The 19676-nt window shown below is 48.4% G+C and overlaps 1 protein-coding gene across 8 annotated transcripts in view; it reads left to right on the top strand.

Annotated features, from left to right (window-relative positions):
- Positions 1-19676, top strand: part of KCNT1 (potassium sodium-activated channel subfamily T member 1) — a 324143-nt gene that overhangs the window by 235796 nt on the left and 68671 nt on the right. For all 8 annotated transcript variants that reach the window (XM_073640228.1, XM_073640229.1, XM_073640231.1 and 5 more), the window contains 6 exons: positions 6695-6774; positions 11741-11840; positions 14801-14857; positions 15371-15419; positions 15716-15775; positions 17706-17780. In XM_073640228.1, coding sequence (XP_073496329.1) covers positions 6695-6774; positions 11741-11840; positions 14801-14857; positions 15371-15419; positions 15716-15775; positions 17706-17780 — 421 coding nt within the window. The remainder of the gene's footprint in view (positions 1-6694; positions 6775-11740; positions 11841-14800; positions 14858-15370; positions 15420-15715; positions 15776-17705; positions 17781-19676) is intronic.

Genomic DNA, 19676 nt, shown 5'->3' with positions numbered 1-19676 from the left:
AGAATCTGGTTATGCCTTTTGGTCTTACTAATGCTCCTGCATTTTTTCAGAATCTGATTAATGACATCCTTAGACCTTTGATCGGTAAAAATGTGGTTGTGTATTTGGATGACATTTTGATTTATTCGCCAGATCTGAAGTCTCATTGGCGGAGCGTGCGTGAGGTATTACAGTTATTAATGGACAATTCGCTTTTTGCTAAGCTGGAGAAATGTGAGTTCGCTGTACAGAGAATTAGTTTTTTGGGCTACATTATCTCCAGCAAAGGTTTTGAGATGGATCCGGTTAAGGTTCAGGCTGTGCAGGAATGGCCTAGGCCTATTGGTTTGAAATCAATACAGAGGTTTTTGGGTTTCGCCAATTACTATAGAAAATTCATAAAAATTTTTTCTAGTATTGTCAAACCTCTGACTGATCTCACCAGGAAAGGTGCTGATGCGGTTCAGTGGTCTTCTGAGGCCATTGAAGCTTTTGTGTATCTCAAGGAGAGGTTCACCTCTGCTCCCATCCTTATGCAGCCTGATGTTACTAGGCCGTTTTTGGTTGAGGTTGATGCTTCCTCTGTGGGGGTTGGCGCAGTATTGTCTCAGGATAACGGGGATGGATTACATCCCTGTGCATTTTTTTCAAAAAAATTTTCGGAGACTGAATTGAATTACGATATTGGTAATCGGGAATTATTGGCTATTAAACTCGCATTTGAACACTGGCGCCACTTCTTGGAAGGTGCGGAATTTCCCGTTCAGGTTCTTACGGATCATAAAAATCTGATATATCTTGACGCTGCCAAGCGCCTGAATGCCCGTCAGGCTAGGTGGGCACTGTTTTTCTCGCGGTTTAATTTCTCCGTTACTTACATCCCTGGTACTAAGAATGTTAAGGCGGATGCCTTGTCTCGCAGTTTTTCTCCCATAGTCGGTGCTGAGAAAGAGGAAAACATTTTACAAGAAGGTGTTGTGATAGCTGCTTTAGACTCCGTTTTGGAAGATGAGATTCTTAAAGCTCAGGAGAATGCCCCATCTAACACTCCTCATGGGAGGTTGTTTGTACCTGGGACCTTTAGGAGAGATTTGTTTGTTGAGTGTCACGAATCTCGGTTGGCAGGTCATCCCGGAATCTCTGAGACCAAGAGACTGGTGGGTCGCAGTTTTTGGTGGCCTGGATGGCAGAAGGAAGTCATTAAGTGGGTGCGCCAATGTACTATATGTGCTAGATCTAAGTCCTCACATACTCCTGCTGCGGGGTTGCTTTGTCCTTTGGAGGTCCCCAGTGCTCCTTGGACACATTTGGCTATGGACTTTATAACTGACCTTCCCCCCTCTGAGGGTTTTACTGTCATCTGGGTGGTCGTGGACCGTTTTAGCAAGATGTGTCACTTGGTTCCCTTCGTCAAACTGCCCTGCGCTAAAACTCTCGCTAAGGCCTTTGTCAAGGAAATTGTCAGACTTCATGGCGTTCCTACTGACATTGTTTCTGATAGGGGTCCTCAGTTCGTGGCTCGTTTTTGGCGTGCCTTTTGTGACAGGTTGGGAATTAATTTGTCTTTTTCGTCCGGATATCATCCTGAATCTAATGGCCAGACAGAAAGGAAAAACCAGGATGTTGAGCAGTTCTTGCGTTGTTTTGTGGCAGACAATCAAGAGGGGTGGTCTGAGTTTCTGCCACTTGCCGAATTTGCTCTGAACAATCATACATCTTCTTCTGCTGGTTGTTCGCCTTTTTTTTGTTGTTCTGGGAGACATCCGTCGTTTGGGTCGTTCTCCAAGTTGGGATCTGCCGTGCCTGAGGAGGAGAATTTTTCCGGTGATTTGGAAAGAGTTTGGACGGATGTGCGTGGTAATCTTCAGGAGGCCAACAGAAAATCTAAAGACTACTTTGATAGGAAACGACAGGAGGTTTTGTTCGCTGTTGGTGACATGGTTTGGTTGTCCTCTAGGAATCTGCGGTTGAGGATTCCTTCTAAGAAATTGGGTCCCAAGTTTGTAGGGCCCTTTAAGGTGCTTCAGGTTGTCAACCAATCTGCTGTTAGGTTGGAGGTTCCTACCTCCTGGAGAATTAATCCGGTCTTTCATGTCTCTCTGTTAAAAAAAGCTGTTGTGTCGGATGGTGACGCCTCTGCCTCTGTTCCTCCAGTGATGGAGGACGGGGAATATGAAATTTCTCGCATCCTTGACTCTAGACGGTATAGAGGTAGTTTGCAGTATCTTGTGGCCTGGAAAGGTTTCGGACCCGAGGATAACTCTTGGGTGAGGTCAGATGATGTTTCCGCGTCCAGACTTATCAGAGCGTTTCACAGGAGATTTCCTGATAAGCCTGGTCCTAGGGGATCCGGAGGATCCTCTTAGAAGGGGGGGTACTGTTAGAACCTTGCTGTTAGGTTTTTTTTCCTTTGCTGGTCACATGACCTTGTTGGCCTATTTAATCCTGCTCCGCCCTTCTGGCTTTGCTGGACTTCATTGTATATCTACTTTCTAGCTAGCCTGTGCTCTGTATCTAACTCTGTTAGTTTGCTTGGTCTACGGACCTCTAGGTTCTATCTATTTTGTTTGTTCGTCTGTCTGCTACTATTTCTGTTAGGAGGTGTCCCATATTCCTCCCAGTCCTTAGTACTTGTAGGGATTCCCTCCCCAAATCTATAGGTCTCCGTACAGACTAGATTAGGACTTTAGCAGGTCTGATCGCAGGATCAGGTCCCCTGTTACATCGTAGGGATTCAGCTGAGTCTTATAGTAGGGACAGATCTCCTCTCTTTCCTTAGCTTTGGTAGCAGAACATAACATGCAGGGCTCTCCCTGTCAGGAGCGCAGGAAGCTGAGATCAGTGCTGCTGTTTGCAGGGCTCTCCCTGTCAGGAGTGCAGGAAGCTGAGATCAGTGCTGCTCTTTGCAGGGCTCTCCCTGTCAGGAGCAGGAAGCTGAGATCAGGGCTGCTGTTTGCAGGGCTCTCCCTGTCAGGAGTGCAGGAAGCTGAGATCAGGGCTGCTGTTTGCAGGGCTCTCCCTGTCAGGAGTGCAGGAAGCTGAGATCAGTGCTGCTGTTTGCAGGGCTCTCCCTGTCAGGAGTGCAAGAAGCTGAGATCAGTGCTGCTCTTTGCAGGGCTCTCCCTGTCAGGAGCAGGAAGCTGAGATCAGGGTTGCTGTTTGGTGGGCTCTCCCTGTCAGGAGTGCAGGAAGCTGAGATCAGGGCTGCTGTTTGCAGGGCTCTCCCTGTCAGGAGTGCAGGAAGCTGAGATCAGTGCTGCTGTTTGCAGGGCTCTCCCTGTCAGGAGTGCAAGAAGCTGAGATCAGTGCTGCTGTTTGCAGGGCTCTCCCTGTCAGGAGCAGGAAGCTGAGATCAGGGCTGCTGTTTGCAGGGCTCTCCCTGTCAGGAGTGCAGGAAGCTGAGATCAGTGCTGCTGTTTGCAGGGCTCTCCCTGTCAGGAGTGCAAGAAGCTGAGATCAGTGCTGCTGTTTGCAGGGCTCTCCCTGTCAGGAGCAGGAAGCTGAGATCAGGGTTGCTGTTTGGTGGGCTCTCCCTGTCAGGAGCAGGAAGCTGAGATCAGTGCTGCTGTTTGCAGGGCTCTCCCTGTCAGGAGTGCAGGAAGCTGAGCTCAGTGCTGCTCTTTGCAGGGCTCTCCCTGTCAGGAGCAGGAAGCTGAGCTCAGTGCTGCTGTTTGCAGGGCTCTCCCTGTCTGGAGTGCAGGAAGCTGAGATCAATGCAGCTCTTTGCAGGGCTCTCCCTGTCAGGAGTGCAGGAAGCTGAGCTCAGTGCTGCTCTTTGCAGGGCTCTCCCTGTCAGGAGCAGGAAGCTGAGATCAGTGCTGCTCTTTGCAGGGCTCTCCCTGTCAGGAGTGCAGGAAGCTGAGATCAGTGCTGCTCTTTGCAGGGCTCTCCCTGTCAGGAGTGCAGGAAGCTGAGATCAGGGCTGCTGTTTGCAGGGCTCTCCCTGTCAGGAGTGCAGGAAGCTGAGATAAGTGCTGCTGTTTGCAGGGCTCTCCCTGTCAGGGGTGCAGGAAGCTGAGATCAGTGCTGCTCTTTGCAGGGCTCTCCCTGTCAGGAGCAAGAAGCTGAGATCAGTGCTGCTGTTTGAAGGGCTCTCCCTGTCTGGAGTGTAGGAGGCTGAGATCAGTGCTGCTCTTTGCAGGGCTCTTGCTATGTAGCTTTTCCAGTGATGTGGAAGTTTAGCCCGGAAAGCTGCTGCTATATTATGCAATTTCCTTGTCCGTCTGGTCTCTGCTGGAAACTGGAGTCTAGATCTCAGTTGATCCCCTGTTTATTTAGGTTCAACGTTTTTTTGCTAATCAATTTCTTAATTTATTTTTTTAATCTTTTGCATGAAAATAGTTTGTGTCTTCCCTTAGCCACCACTAGGGGGAGCTTCATGTATACAGATTTCATATTGAGTTCAGTGTTAGCACAGTAAGCTCCTGAGCTCCCTCTAGTGGTGGCTATAGGCAGACATCATTTTGTCATTTAACTCTGTCTATGCTGGGGTTTCGGAGCTTTGTGTCAGAAAAGCACATTACAACTATATAATACAACAGTCTCCCAGTTTTTTATGGATTCTTGTTATCTAAGACAGGTCCAGTTGCCGAGTTGCTGAGCGCAGACCTTTTTGTGCAAAGCTGGTGCAGCACTGTGTCAGATGTGTCGCCTCGCATCACTTCTGAATACTTTTCACCCACTCTGCAGAATTTCTAGAAAACAGTGGATTCCCAACATTTGAGTTGTACTATTGATATAATATAGTGGCATGACATGAAACCAGGGCCCTGTAACGAAATTCATAATGGCCCCAATGCCTGTATAAGCGAAGTTAACCACAGAGACAGAACTTGTGTCTTATGGGGGCTCTGCTAGAACTTTTTCTACCAGCAGTTATCTGTTGTCCCCACTAGAGGGAGCTCATTGCATTCAGACTTGTACTCCTATTGAGTTCAATCCTAGCTGTATCGTCCCTATGCGGATAGCTCCCCCTATTGGTGGCTGAATGCAACCAGAACTGTAGTATTTATTCTGCTAGCGAAACATGTGTATATGTATGTGTGTACATATATATAATATATATATATATCTATATATAATATGGAGATAAATCTATGAAATTCAAAATCAGCGAGCTCTCAGATTCTAAACTGGACGTAAACTTTAATAATGGTGAAGAAGATTTGGCAATGCTTTTAGTGGGGAGTGAGATCATGTCTTATAGGTTAAATGCGCCCCTCTATTTCCTTTATGGACCCCAATATTCTGGCTGATGATATCTACTCTTGCGTTTTCCTGCTTTGGTTCGCTGTGATTTAGTGACTGTGGCAAATGGAGCAAAAAATAATCAGATGTCTCCATAAACAGAATAATAAACCTGAAAGAAACACAATATAAAAGCCTATTTCCTGGCTATAACTGGACCCAGCAAGTGAGGATGGTCTCTGTGCTGCATACGATGATTTCCTCTGTATAATACACGCCGTGTCTTAAGGGTTAGATGAGGAGTTTTATGTATGTGGTATTTCAGGACATAAGTTCCCTGCAGCTCAGAACGTAGGTCCCAGACATCAGTATAGCATAGTGTATGTGCCTGGTGTCAGTCCGGTGTAGGATAGGTCCCCGGCGTCGGCCTGGTGTAGGGCAGGTCCCCGGCGTCGGCCTGGTGTAGGGCAGGTCCCCGGCGTCGGCCTGGTGTAGGGCAGGTCCCCGGCGTCGGCCTGGTGTAGGGCAGGTCCCCGGCGTCGGTCTGGTGTAGGGCAGGTCCCCGGCGTCGGTCTGGTGTAGGGCAGGTCCCCGGCATCATTCTGATGTAGGGCAGGTCCCCGGCGTCGGTCTGGTGTAGGGCTGGTCCCCGGCGTCTGTCTGGTGTAGGGCTGGTCCCCGGCGTCTGTCTGGTGTAGGGCTGGTCCCCGGCGTCTGTCTGGTGTAGGGCTGGTCCCCGGCGTCTGTCTGGTGTAGGGCTGGTCCCCGGCGTCGGCCTGGTGTAGGGCAGGTCCCCGGCGTCGGCCTGGTGTAGGGCAGGTCCCCGGCGTCGGCCTGGTGTAGGAAAGGTCCCCGGCGTCGGCCTGGTGTAGGGCAGGTCCCCGGCGTCGGTCTGGTGTAGGGCAGGTCCCCGGCGTCGGTCTGGTGTAGGGCAGGTCCCCGGCGTCGGTCTGGTGTAGGGCAGGTCCCCGGCGTCGGTCTGGTGTAGGGCTGGTCCCCGGCGTCGGTCTGGTGTAGGGCAGGTCCCCGGCGTCTGTCTGGTGTAGGGCAGGTCCCCGGCGTCTGTCTGGTGTAGGGCAGGTCCCCGGCGTCTGTCTGGTGTAGGGCAGGTCCCCGGCGTCTGTCTGGTGTAGGGCAGGTCCCCGGCGTCTGTCTGGTGTAGGGCAGGTCCCCGGCGTCTGTCTGGTGTAGGACAGGTCCCCGGCCTCTGTCTGGTGTAGGACAGGTCCCCGGCCTCTGTCTGGTGTAGGACAGGTCCCCGGCGTCGGCCTGGTGTAGGGCTGGTCCCCGGCGTCGGCCTGGTGTAGGACAGGTCCCCGGCCTCTGTCTGGTGTAGGACAGGTCCCCGGCGTCGGCCTGGTGTAGGGCTGGTCCCCGGCGTCGGTCTGGTGTAGGGCAGGTCCCCGGCGTCTGTCTGGTGTAGGGCAGGTCCCCGGCGTCTGTCTGGTGTAGGGCAGGTCCCCGGCGTCTGTCTGGTGTAGGGCAGGTCCCCGTGTCCTCCTCCTCATCGTCTTCTTCTTTCTTCCAGAGTACAGGTGGAGTTTTACGTCAATGAAAACACCTTCAAGGAAAGACTCAAACTCTTCTTCATCAAAAACCAAAGATCAAGTGAGTGTTCCTGAGTTATTATTAGTAATGGAGGTTTTGGGGGTTATGTTTTCACAAGCCCGATCCTTTTGTTCTCAGAGGAGAGAAGCCGCCACCAGAGGTGCCCTGACGCCGCTGACTCCCTTCTCCCCATTGAGAACACCAACTTGCATGGCTGACAGTATCGGAGGTTATGATGATCCTTATATCAATGTATGACCACAGTGGGTGTCCTGTCCCAAGTGTCCATTTATGCGAGACATTGTGCCTGGTTAACAGGATGGGCCAGAAATGGGACCCCCCCCCCCCAACCCCATGAGGTCCATATACACCAGGTTAATGGATAACAATATAAATAGTGACTTATTAATGATTGGAGGGGTTCATTATGGTTCATTACTGATCATCTATTTTTTCATTTATGAAAATGTAACATCACAGCGCAGAATGGGTTAACAGGCTGTGCCTCCTGCTGTGTGCAGCTACAGAGCCTGGTGTATGGCGGAACCTGTGGGGTTATACTGCCATCTAGTGGTGCTGAGGAAACAGTGCAGTAATAGCCGCTGAGCATGCAGTAAACTGGGTGATGATATATACATCGGGGCATGTGCTGATAACATATGTATAGATAGATAAATATAGATATGAAGTTTCCTCTACTGGATTATTTGTTTGTTTAGCTTTTATCTCTTTATTTCTTTTTTTTTATCTGTTATTACGCTCCAGTGACTGTAATACCTGACATCTTATTATTCTCATTATCTTTAGTATTTCTTAAAAGATCCCTATTTCATACTGCCTTAAAAGGGTATTTAAACAATAGACAATGTGCAAGTAGGCGAAGGGGGGGAGCAGAGAATGGGGATCCCGCATCCCCAATAAAGCTGCACCCAGGGGAGAAGAGCGGAGCGGTGGGTCAGCCATGGATTTTCCTGGCATTAATGCAGTTTGCTAACCTGGGTGGTCCATGGCTCTGGTGTTTGGTAAGGGGCCCCTGTCCTGTAATATCTGGGGGTCCATATTATTCTCAGCCCATCCTTGATGAGGAGTAGAGATCTACAGCTGATTTTCTGATAAGTCGTTTTCTGCAGCAAAAATTACCTAAAAAGAACAATTACTATATACAGTGGTGTGAAAATGTTTGCCCCCTTCCTGATTTCTTATTCTTTTGCATGTTTGTTACATGTTAGTGTTTCAGATCACAAAAGAAATGTAAATATTCGACAAAGATAAGTAATCACAAAATGCAGTTTTTAAATTAAGGTCTTTATTATTAAGCAAAAGAGAAATCCAAACCTACAGGGTCCTGTGGGAGAAAGTGATTGCCCCTAAACCTAATAACTGGTTGGGCCCTTAGCAGCACCACCTGCAATCAAGCGTTTGCGATAACTGGCAATGAGCCTTTACAACGCTCTGGAGGAATTTTGGCCACTCATCTCTGCAAAATTGTTGTAATTCAGCCACATTGGAGGGTTTCTGAGCATGAACCGCCTTTTTAAGGTCATTCCACAGCATCTCAATCAGATTAAGGTCAGGACTTTGACTAGGCCACTCCAAAGTCTTAATTTTGTTTTTCCTAAGCCATTCAGAGGTGGACTTGATGGTGTATTTTGGATCATTGCCCTGCTGCATAACCCAAGTGCGCTTCAGCTTGAGGTCACGGACAGATGGCCGGACATTCTCCTTCAGGATTTTTTGGTAGACAGCAGAATTCATGGTTTCATTTACCACAGTAAGTCTTCCAGGTCCTGAAGCAGCAAAACATCCCCAGACCATCACGCTACCACCACCATATTTTACTGTTAGTATGATGTTCCTTTTCTGAAATGCTGTTACTTCTACACCAAATGAAATGGGACACACACCTTCCAAAAAGTTAAACTTTTGTCTCGTCAGTCCACAGAGTATTCTCCCAAGAGTCTTGGCAATCATCAAGATGTTTTCTGGCAAAACTGAGATGAGCCTTTATGTTCTTTTTGCTCAGCAGTAGTTTTCATCTTGGAACTCTGCCATGCATGCCATTTTTGCCCAGTCTCTTTCATGAACACTACTTTGATGAACATTACAAACGAGGACTACGGAGTGCCGACTATTTCTTTGTATTTATCTTTCATGAACACTGACCTTAACTGAGGCCTGCTGTTCTTTGGATGTTGTTGTAGGGTCTTTTGTGACCTCTTGGATGAGTCGTCGTTGCGCTCTTGGGGTAATTTTGGACACTCCTGGAAGGTTCACCACTGTTCCATGTTTTCACCATTTGTGGATAATGGCTGTCACTGTGGTTTGCTGGAGTCTCAAAGCTTTAGAAATGGCTTTATAACCTTTTCCAGACTGAGAGATCTCAATTACTTTGTTTCTCACTTGTTCTTGAATTTCCTTGGATCGCAGCATGATGTCTAGCTTTTGAGGATCTTTTGGACTACTTCACTTTGTCAGGCTGGTCCTATTTAAGTGATTTCTTAAGTGAGAAGAGGTGTGGCAGTAATTAGGCCTGTGTGTGGCTAGGGAAATTGAACTCAGCTTCCCAAAGATGTGATAAACCACAGTTCATTTATGTTTTAGGCCGGGTAATCACTTTTTCACACAGGGCCCTGTAGGTTTGGATTTCTTTTTCCCTCAATAATAAAGACCTTCATTTAAAAAACTGCATTTTGTGGTTACTTGTGTGATCTTTGTCTAATATTTACATTTGTTTTATGATCTGAAACCTTTAAGTGTGACAAACATGCAAAAAAATAAGAAATCAGGAAGGGGGCAAACACTTTTTCACACCACTGTATATATATGATTTAATACTCAAAAAAGAATGGCAAGAAATATAAAAAAAATTATGTGTTTTTTAATGTAACGGTGCACTTTCACCAAGTCATTCCCACAACAGGTTAACTCCCGCCTCTCCCCCCTGTGTTATGAGACAAATCAGCCCCACATGCCGCCCTATGACGCCATTGTCGCCATTCACTCCACTTCTTTCCTAGCCTTCAATTCAAGGTAATAATGTAGCACAAGAGCGAATTAGTCGGCGCCCGGAGCGGCAGAGGAAAGTGCTTGTATTGTCCTCGCTCTTGTTTTCCTTGTGGATACAAGATTAAAGCCCTCACAAGGGGGTAAAACATCATGGAGGTGACCTACTTCCACCTCTGGAGAGCTGGTCGCCATCCCCTGGTAAGAGACGGCCAGCGGGGTCACAGAGGGGTATGGTGGGTATTAGCCCTTGGCCTCCAGGTTTCACCCAGCTGGTCCTGCTGTAGTGTTAGGCGCTCTACAGACCATTCTGTTTCTAGGAAAGCTGGATGACCGCGGCCCGAGGAGGATTGCACAATTTTCCTAGAATCCTCAACGGCAATTTGTTATGATGAAATATAAGGCTGTGCCGCCTGTGCCCACTGATGGTGGCACCACTAATGCCTTGGCTCCTGTGCCCACTGATGGCGGCACCGGCACCACTAATGCCCTGGCTCCTATGCCCTCTGATGGCGACGCCGGTACCACTAATGCCCTGGCTCCTGTGCCCACTGATGGTGGCACCACTAATGCCCTGGCTCCTGTACCCACTGATGGTGGCACCACTAATGCCCTGGCTCCTGGGCCCACTGATGGTGGTACCACTAATACCCTGGATCCTGTGCCCACTGATGGTGGCACCACTAATGTCCTGGCTCCTGTACCCACTGATGGTGGCACCACTAATGCCCTGGCTCCTGGGCCCACTGATGGTGGTACCACTAATGCCCTGGCTCCTGTGCCCACTGATGGTGGCACCACTAATGCCCTGGCTCCTGTGCCCACTGATGGTGGCACCACTAATGCCCTGGCTCCTGTGCCCACTGATGGTGGCACCACTAATGTCCTGGCTCCTGTACCCACTGATGGTGGCACCACTGATGCCCTGGCTCCTGTGCCCACCACAAATTAATTGTATAGCACTGTTATTAGCTTATTTATGTATGTCGCTGGTATTATTTCTGCACTGTATTGCAGAATTTACGTGAACATAGTACAGTATAATATTTGTGCACTATGATGGCAAGTAAATGAGCATTGTTCAACATAATGAGCACTGTATGGGAGTATTTATATGAGCATTGTACAGTATAGCATTGTGTGCACTATGGCGGTATGTACATACACATAGTACGGTATATTTTTGCAGACTGTATGGCGGTAGTTACATAGGCATAGTACGGTATATTTTTGCAGACTGTATGGCGGTATGTATGTAGGCATAGTACAGTATATTTTTGCAGACTGTATGGCGGTAGTTACATAGGCATAGTACGGTATATTTTTGCAGACTGGCGGTATGTATGTAGGCATAGTACAGTATATTTTTGCAGACTGTATGGCGGTAGTTACATAGGCATAGTACGGTATATTTTTGCAGACTGTATGGCGGTAGTTATGTAGGCATTGTGCGGTACATTGTGTGTGTGGCGGAGGCACCTTTCTCTTTGGTGCTGTCAGTGGTTTGTCCTCTGCACAGTCCTATGTTGGCGACACTGCGGTACCGCTGGTGAAGGTGACCGTGTGTAGTAAGGAGGATGGCCCTGTGTAAAGCCCATAGTAATCTCACTGCCTGGATGTTGCTGGACCTTTCTGGGCCCTGGTCGCTGCCGCTCTCCGTGGTCCTGAACACTTCTATAGTAGAATATATTATGGAGAATTTGGGCAGCCTGACCTGGGCAGTGACGATTACACAGATTAGGATCAGGTGGCCCCTTCTTATGGGCTCCATTAGGGAAGGACCTTGAACAAGTGGTGACCCCTCTACTCCAGAATATGGGGGGGATTTATGTGAACCCCCTATTGTGAAGTTGTTGATTTCAGTAAATGTTCCTGCATCTATCAGAGCATGCTGGGAGTTGTAGTTTGTAAGTGTGGCCTGCAGCCTGTGCCTCTCCAGCCAGTGTCTGAGTACGGGGGCCATGAGGGGCCGGCCGGGGTATGTGGCTCACAATTACAATGACTTGTGACCTTTTCTCTCCAGGTCTCCGAATCCGACTCTTTAATTTCTCCCTGAAGCTGCTGTCCTGCCTCCTGTACATCGTGCGAGTGCTGCTGGACGACCCCACGCTCGGGATCGGATGGTGAGAAGGCGCCAGAGGCGGCACTGGCGGGTGGTCGGGGCATGTGTCCTTGGTACTGGGGGGGCGCTGACGAGCCACTCGGCCTTGGCCAGGACTTGTTCATACAGAGTTTTATGGTAATGGGAATCCCGGCTATGACTGGGGTCGCCCTGTAAAGTAGCCCACCAGTGCGGAGTGACTCTATATCTATGGTACAGAACACCACCAATCTGTGACTGGCAGTATACCGGGGTGATCAAATCCATCTGTAATACATTGAATTTGTTCCAAATTTTCCCAAAATTTCAGTCTTTGGTTCTTCCGGGGCCTCATGCAGTCACCTGAAAGCATTGTTCGGTATATTATTTGTGCACTGTATGGCAGTATTATATAAGCATTGTTCGGTATTATATAAGCATTGTTCGGAATATTATTTGTGCACTGTATGGCGGTATTATATAAGCATTGTTCGGTATATTATTTGTGCACTGTATGGTGGTATTATATAAGCATTGTTGAGTATATTATTTGTGCACTGTATGGCAGTATTATATAAGCATTGTTCGGTATATTATTTGTGCACTGTATGGCGGTATTATATAAGCATTGTTCGGTATATTATTTGTGCACTGTATGGTGGTATTATATAAGCATTGTTGAGTATATTATTTGTGCACTGTATGGCAGTATTATATAAGCATTGTTCGGTATATTATTTGTGCACTGTATGGCGGTATTATATAAGCATTGTTCGGTATATTATTTGTGCACTGTATGGCAGTATTATATAAGCATTGTTCAGTATATTATTTGTGCACTGTATGGCAGTATTAAAGCATTGTTCAGTATATTATTTGTGCACTGTATGGCGGTATTAGGTAAGCATTGTTCGGTATATTATTTGTGCACTGTATGGCGGTATTAGGTAAGCATTGTTTGGTATATTATTTGTGCACTGTATGGCGATATTTACATAAGCATTGTTCGGTATATTATGTGTTCTGTATGGCGGTATTTATTCCCTCCCCTTTATTTATTATGCTTTGGTTTCTGGAGAGACTTTCGATTCGATTAAATGTGCCCGAAACAAATTTGGGTACCTCGAATAGTAATCATGAAGTTAAAGGGGTTGTCTAACATTGCTGCTTGCTTCCAATTACAGCGCCTCACCTGTCCATGGTTCATGACTGGTATTACACACTGCTGAAAAAAATAAAGGGAACACTTAAACAACACAATGTAATTCCAAGTCAATCACACTTCTGTGAAATCTACCTGTCCAGTTATGAAGCAACACTGATTGTGAATCAATTTCTCCTGCTGTTGTGCGAATGGAACAGGCAACTGGTAGAAATGATCGGCAATTAGCAAGATACCCTCTATAAAGGAGTGGTTCTGCAGGTGGTGACCACAGACCATTTCTCTGTTCTCATCCTTTTTGGCTGTTGTTTTGGTCACTTTTTCATTTTGCCATTGCTCTCACCCCTAGAGGTACAGTAGCATGAGGCGGAGTCTACACTACAACCCACAGAAGTTGCTCAGGTAGTGCAGTTCATCCAGGATGACACATCAGTGTGAGCTGTGGCAAGAAGGGTTGCTGTGTCTGTCAGCACAGTGTCCAGAGCATGGAACAGATACCAGGAGATGTGGAGGGAGCCATAGGAGGGCAACAACCCAGCAGCAGGACCATTACCTCATCCTTTGTGCAAGGAGGTACAGGAGGAGCACTGCCAGAGCCCTGCAAAATAACCTCCAGCAGGCCACAAATGTGCATGTGTCTGCACAAACGGTTAGAAACCAACTCCATGAGGGTGGTATGAGGGCCCGACGTCTACAGATGGGGGTTGTGCTCACAGGACGCTTGGCATTTGCCACAGAACACCAGGATTGGCAAAGTCGCCACTGGCACCTTGTGCTCTTCACAGATGAAAGCAGGTTCACACTGAGCACATGTGACAGACGTGACAGAGTCTGGAGACGCCGTGGAGAGCGATCTGCTGCCTGCAACATCCTTCAGCATGACCGGTTTGGCAGTGGGTCAGTAATAATGTGGGGTGGCATTTCTTTGGAGGGCCGCACAGTCCTCCATGTGCTTGCCAGAGGTAGCCTGACTGCCATTAGGTACCGAGATGAGATCCTCAGACCCCTTGTGAGACCATATGCTGGTGCAGTTGGCCCTGGGTTCCTCCTAATGCAGGACAATGCCAGACCTCATGTGGCTGGAGTGTGTCAGCAGTTCCTGCAAGGTGAAGGCATTGAAGCTATGGACTGGCCCGCCCGTTCCCCAGACCTGAATCCGATTGAGCACATCTGGGACATCATGTCTCGCTCCATCCACCAACGTCACGTTGCACCACAGACTGTCCAGGAGTTGGCGGATGCTTTAGTCCAGGTCTGGGAGGAGATCCCACAGGAGACCATCCGCAACCTCATCAGGAGCATGCCCAGGCGTTGTAGGGAGGTCATACAGTCACGTGGAGGCCACACACAATACTGAGACTCATTCTGACTTGTTTTAAGGACATTACATCAAAGTTGGATCAGCCTGTAGTGTGTTTTTCCACTTTAATTTTTTGGGGTGACTCCCAAATCCAGGCCTCCATTGGCTAATGAATTTGATTTCAATTGATGATTTTTGTGTGATTTTGTTGTCAGCACATTCAACTTTGTACAGAACAAAGTATTCAATGATAATATTTAATTCATTCAGATCTAGGATGTGTTATTTGAGTGTTCCCTTTATTTTTTTGAGCAGTGTAGTTTAGCTCCATTGAACTGAATGGGTACGGAGCTGCAATACTTCTCATGGCCTGTGACTAGTGTGGCACTGTTTCCAGAAGAAAGTAGGCATGTTTTTCTATATAAACAACCTCTTTAATCCTGCTAGTTAGGGCAGATGGGTGTAGATATCAATATATTTTATATATAATCTGTAGTGTTATAAATGATCATTTTTTTACCTTTTCTTTTGTACCTTTCAGCTGGAATTGTGAGAAGCAGAGCTACACAACCAAATCACTTAATGACAGTATTAACTGGTGAGTGTCCGCAGGGGCGGTGCTGGTGGCGTCCGCAGGGGCAGTGCTGGCGGTGTCCGCAGGGGCGGTGCTGGTGGCGTCGCAGGGGCGGTGCTGGCGGCGTACGCAGGGGTTGAGCTGACTATGTCTGCAGGGGCGGTGCTGACGGCGTCTGCAGGGGCGGTGCTGACGGCGTCCGCAGGGGCGGTGCTGGCGGCGTACGCAGGGGCGGTGCTGGCGGCGTACGCAGGGGCGGTGCTGGCGGCGTACGCAGGGGCGGTGCTGGCGGCGTACGCAGGGGCGGTGCTGGCGGCGTACGCAGGGGTGGTGCTGAATGTGTCTGCAGGGGCGGTGCTGGCGGCATCCGCAGGGGCGGTGCTGGCGGCGTCCGCAGGGGCGGTGCTGGCGGCGTCTGCAGAGGCGGTGCTGGCGGCGTCCGCAGGGGCGGTGCTGACTGCGGTGACCGATCAGAGTGCACATTACAGATGTGGTCCACAATCCTACACTGATCGCCTGTGTCCCGTCTTCTTGCAGGGATCCCATCATTTGGGTGGAGAGGAGCACGCTGCTCTGGGCCATTCAGGTATGCAGAGTTTTCCAGTGTTTTTCATGCAGTTCCTTTATTTTCGGCGCTCCTCTTTCTTATCCCGAGGATTTTGCAGAAGCCTCGGCTCCGGATTTGTATTCCATCAGCCTATTGTCCTCTGTCGTACCAGGAGGCGGCGGCTCACAGACGGACATCTCCTTCCTCCGCTGCCGTCCTAGTTAATCCCGTCATGTAGGAACTCCGCATAGAAGTCGTCAGGACATGACCGGATTATTCATGCCGCCCCTCCGTATGGGCAATTCCCAATAACGCCGCTTCTTCTCACCTTACAGGTCACGGTGGCCATCATCAGTTTCTTAGAGACGATGCTTCTGATGTATCTCAGCTATAAGGTAAGCACGGGCTAGAGGGTGGGTATAGTGACCCCATGTGGGTTTGGGGTCCTGTGGCCAACCTGAAGCTCGTGGGCACCAGTGCAAACTCTCTGCAGGGACACACTTGCTTTACAAAGTTTGATTTTTCACTTTATTCATAAATTTCCAGGAGGAGCAGCAGAGGCATTATGTGAGCCAAAGGGATCATCCAGGTCTCCCAAGGCTCCAGGTTCTGCAACCCCGGCACCCATTTTAATTAAGCCCCAGATTTTTCCCATCTGCCACCTAGTGGTGGAGTTTTATTGCCTGCAGCCTAACTCTAGCCTGTGTTTTACTGATTCTCTTCTCTAGTCACATCCAAAGCAGTATTCAAAAGTCTGCTCTTTTTGCACAAGCTTTTAACAAATCTGGTCTACACGCTGCAGAAAAAAAAATCAGTGTGGAAAGAAATTGACCCAAGAGCTCCAAAGATGTTCTGCAGCATCTGACACACCTAATGTATTCTGCATTGATCCTTGGCTTGTCTGTCTGGGTCAATAGGTTTGAGGAATCAGTGAACGAATGGTGAATGCTGGAGTCTGTGGTCCCTTAAAGGGATTGTCCACCTTTTTGGGCCATTTTTTTTTACCTAAATGCATCAATTTTTAGCTAAAATTCATGTTTATTTTTGAGTTTGTTTAAAATAATCTGCTTGTTGCAGAATGAGTTAACTGAAAATCTGCCAGCGAGCTTCTTCTAACAGTCCAGTGGAAGAGGGGTTTTTTTATGTCTTATTTTTTTTAGCTCCTCTCAACTGATTTATGACCACAGAGCACATCTGAGTTGAATGTGCAGCAAAACAAAGGCCTGTAAAAGCCAAACAGTGTAATATTTGTTATAATAACGAATTGTACAAATTATTTTGGCCCCAAATACCTGCATTTCGTTAAAAAAAAAATTATTCCCTGAGGTGGACAACCCCTTTAAGTGCTCCACACTCCTCCATGTGGTGGTGTCTGGTACTGCAGTTCTTCTCAGCCCCATTCACTTTAGATGCAGTACCAGATGTAGTCACACAAACGTGGATGGCGCTGTTTTGTGGAAATGCAATGAACGATCCTTGTTGTTTTGCGGACCCCACAAATTGGCCCATCTTAGCGTCCTGTAAAGGCCATTTTTAAAGGCATATTCTGCTTTAAATATGGTTGATGATGCTCCTCAGGTTTGCATATCCACAAGGTCAGGGTGTCAGTCCAAACAAGGCTGAATTGGTGTCTAATAATGGAGGAGGGATCAGAATCAGTTTTCTGCTTTGAGGTTTTTCTCCGGTAAAATCATCTATGTTATCGGTTAGCGATCACAGCACTGCTACGACTGTGCATGTTTTTCACTAGCTTGTGAAATTTTCTCAAGACCACTATATTCTGTCTCCATCCTGAAATAACTGACCACAGGGAGCAATAGAACGTATTTTATATCTATGGTAAATAGGATTACCGTCCCTTTAATGAAGACTTGTTTTTTTTAGGTCAAAAGTGTTGTTCCTGCTCTTCTATTATTCCTGCTGTTCCCCTGAATATTCCATACGGTTCCGGAGATATGAGCCTTTATATTTACTGATAATTTTATGGTCTTTACATGGGAGCGTGGCCAAGAGGATCCTCAGGGGCGGGTCTTTAGGCTGTTCTGCATAATTACCATGTGAGCCACGCCCCCTTAGTAAAGAGCATAAAAATTAGCCCTAAATAAAATGATCCGTATCTCTGGCACCGTATGGCGGATTTAAAGAAAACAAAAACTGGAATACTCAGGGGAGCCGCAGGAGTAAAAGGAGTCTACAAGCTGCCCACTTTTGACTTGGTGATAGGTCCCCTTTAAGTGATGTACATTACACCGCTATCATCATGCTATGTTATAAGTTATCACGCTCTTTTCATGTAATTCACCAGTGAATGTGTTGAATCCACAGGGGAACATCTGGGAACAAATCATCAGGATTTCGTTCATTCTGGAGATGATAAACACGGTACCTTTCATCATCACAGTAAGTTTCTGAATGTTCTCCACGTGGGGCTAAGTGGATGTTTTTGTGGCTTTTTTTAATCACATTTTTCGGGGGTAGTGGACGGTGACGTTCCACTATCACCTTTGACAATAAGAAAATAAAAGTAAGAATGATGATCAGCTGATCGCCGCCGATCAACCATTATCGCTGGGGGAATGTTTCCCTGCAGCAGCCACTACAGGAGAAATGTAGTATTACACTTACTCAATGAATGGATGACACCCAGGCAGGGACCTGTGACGGACCTGGTGTATTATATTGCTGCACGCTCGCTTTGCCGGTTATTTATGCCAAGTAGAGGGGACGACTGTAGTAAAGATCAAAGCTGCAATCCTGTAATGAGTACCCCGACCCCCCACCTCCTGTAAGGAGGGAACGTTCCCTTCCCGGAGTCGGGGTGCTTAGGAATAGTCACTTAGTGAAAGCGGAGATCCGCGGGCGCCACATTACAGGTAACAGGAGTGAATGGAGCCCGCCGCGCCGGTGCCTTTGTCAGCGGAGTTTTCCCACGCAGTCTTTTTGTTCTGGAACCTTGAAAATCCCGTCGACTGAGAAAGTCACGATGTGAAGAATATAAAGCCGGCAGCCGGCGGATTTTCTTAACTAATTGACTGAGCCGGCGGAACGGAAGGGAATAATTATGGTGAAGGTGGAAGGTTGATCGGTGCCACAATTGCCGCTTTTCTTTCTTTTATTTTTTTATTTTCTTGACAATTTACAGAAAACCGAATCTCGGCGATCGCTCCCCCCGTATATCCGATACTGCGGCATCGCCATAAAGAGGAGGATCACCGAGGTCAATCTATTATCCGGACGTCTGATTTGTTACATAGTTATATCCCCCATATTATACCTATTGTGCTGCATCATTTCTTAATTCTCTAGGCTAGGAGAGCTAGATCCATCAGCAGTACAGAGTATTTCAGGAGAGAGTATGCAAATCTTGGAAAAAGTAGTGACCTCTGCTGCTCTTATCAGCAAGGAGGGGGCTGTGCATACAGTGACAATGAGAATAGAGCTGTCAGCAGCACAGAGTATTTCAGGAGAGCAGTGTGTCATTGGGGACAGGGCAGTACACAACAGCCTAGTGGCCCTGTGCTTGTCTTGTGTGGGGAACGTCTGCGGGGGGCTCCCATCTCTCTGATCCCTTGGAGCCCTCGCTCAGATCGGAGAAAACAAGAGATTTCTATTATCAGATGAGAATTTCTTTTCTACATCGCCTTTGTGTTCTGGGCAGTGAAAATGACACGTCTGATGGGGACAAGGAAATGTACGGGTGTGCAGGGCGATCAGAGGGTGAGGAGGGGGTGCAGGGTGATCAGAGGGTGAGGAGGGGGTGCAGGGCGATCAGAGGGTGAGGAGGGGGTGCAGGGCGATCAGAGGGTGAGGAGGGGGTGCAGGGCGATCAGAGGGTGAGGAGGGGGTGCAGGGCGATCAGAGGGTGAGGAGGGGGTGCAGGGCGATCAGAGGGTGAGGAGGGGGTGCAGGGCGATCAGAGGGTGAGGAGGGGGTGCAGGGCGATCAGAGGGTGAGGAGGGGGTGCAGGGCGATCAGAGAGTGAGGAGGGGGTGCAGGGCGATCAGAGGAGAGGGTGTAGGGCGATCAAAGGGTGAGGAGGAGATGCAGGGCGATCAGAGGGTGAGGAGGGGGTGCAGGGCGATCAGAGAGTGAGGAGGGGGTGCAGGGCGATCAGAGGAGAGGGTGTAGGGCGATCAGAGGGGGAGGAGGTGGTGCAGGGCGATCAGAAGAGGGGATGCAGGGCGATCAGAGGGTGAAGAGGGGGTGCAGGGCGATCAGAGGAGGGGGTGCAGTACCGATCAGAGGGTGAGGAGGGGGTGGAGGGCGATCAGAGAGTGAGGAGGGGGTGCAGGGCGA

This window comes from Phyllobates terribilis, unplaced genomic scaffold (genome assembly GCF_046119375.1).
Source record: "Phyllobates terribilis strain yellow unplaced genomic scaffold, ASM4611937v1 Scaffold_7__3_contigs__length_470593459, whole genome shotgun sequence".
In the NCBI taxonomy this organism is placed as follows: domain Eukaryota; kingdom Metazoa; phylum Chordata; class Amphibia; order Anura; family Dendrobatidae; genus Phyllobates; species Phyllobates terribilis.
The sequence above is the reverse complement of the archived record's forward strand: the minus strand, read 5'-3'. Positions and strand labels throughout refer to the sequence as shown.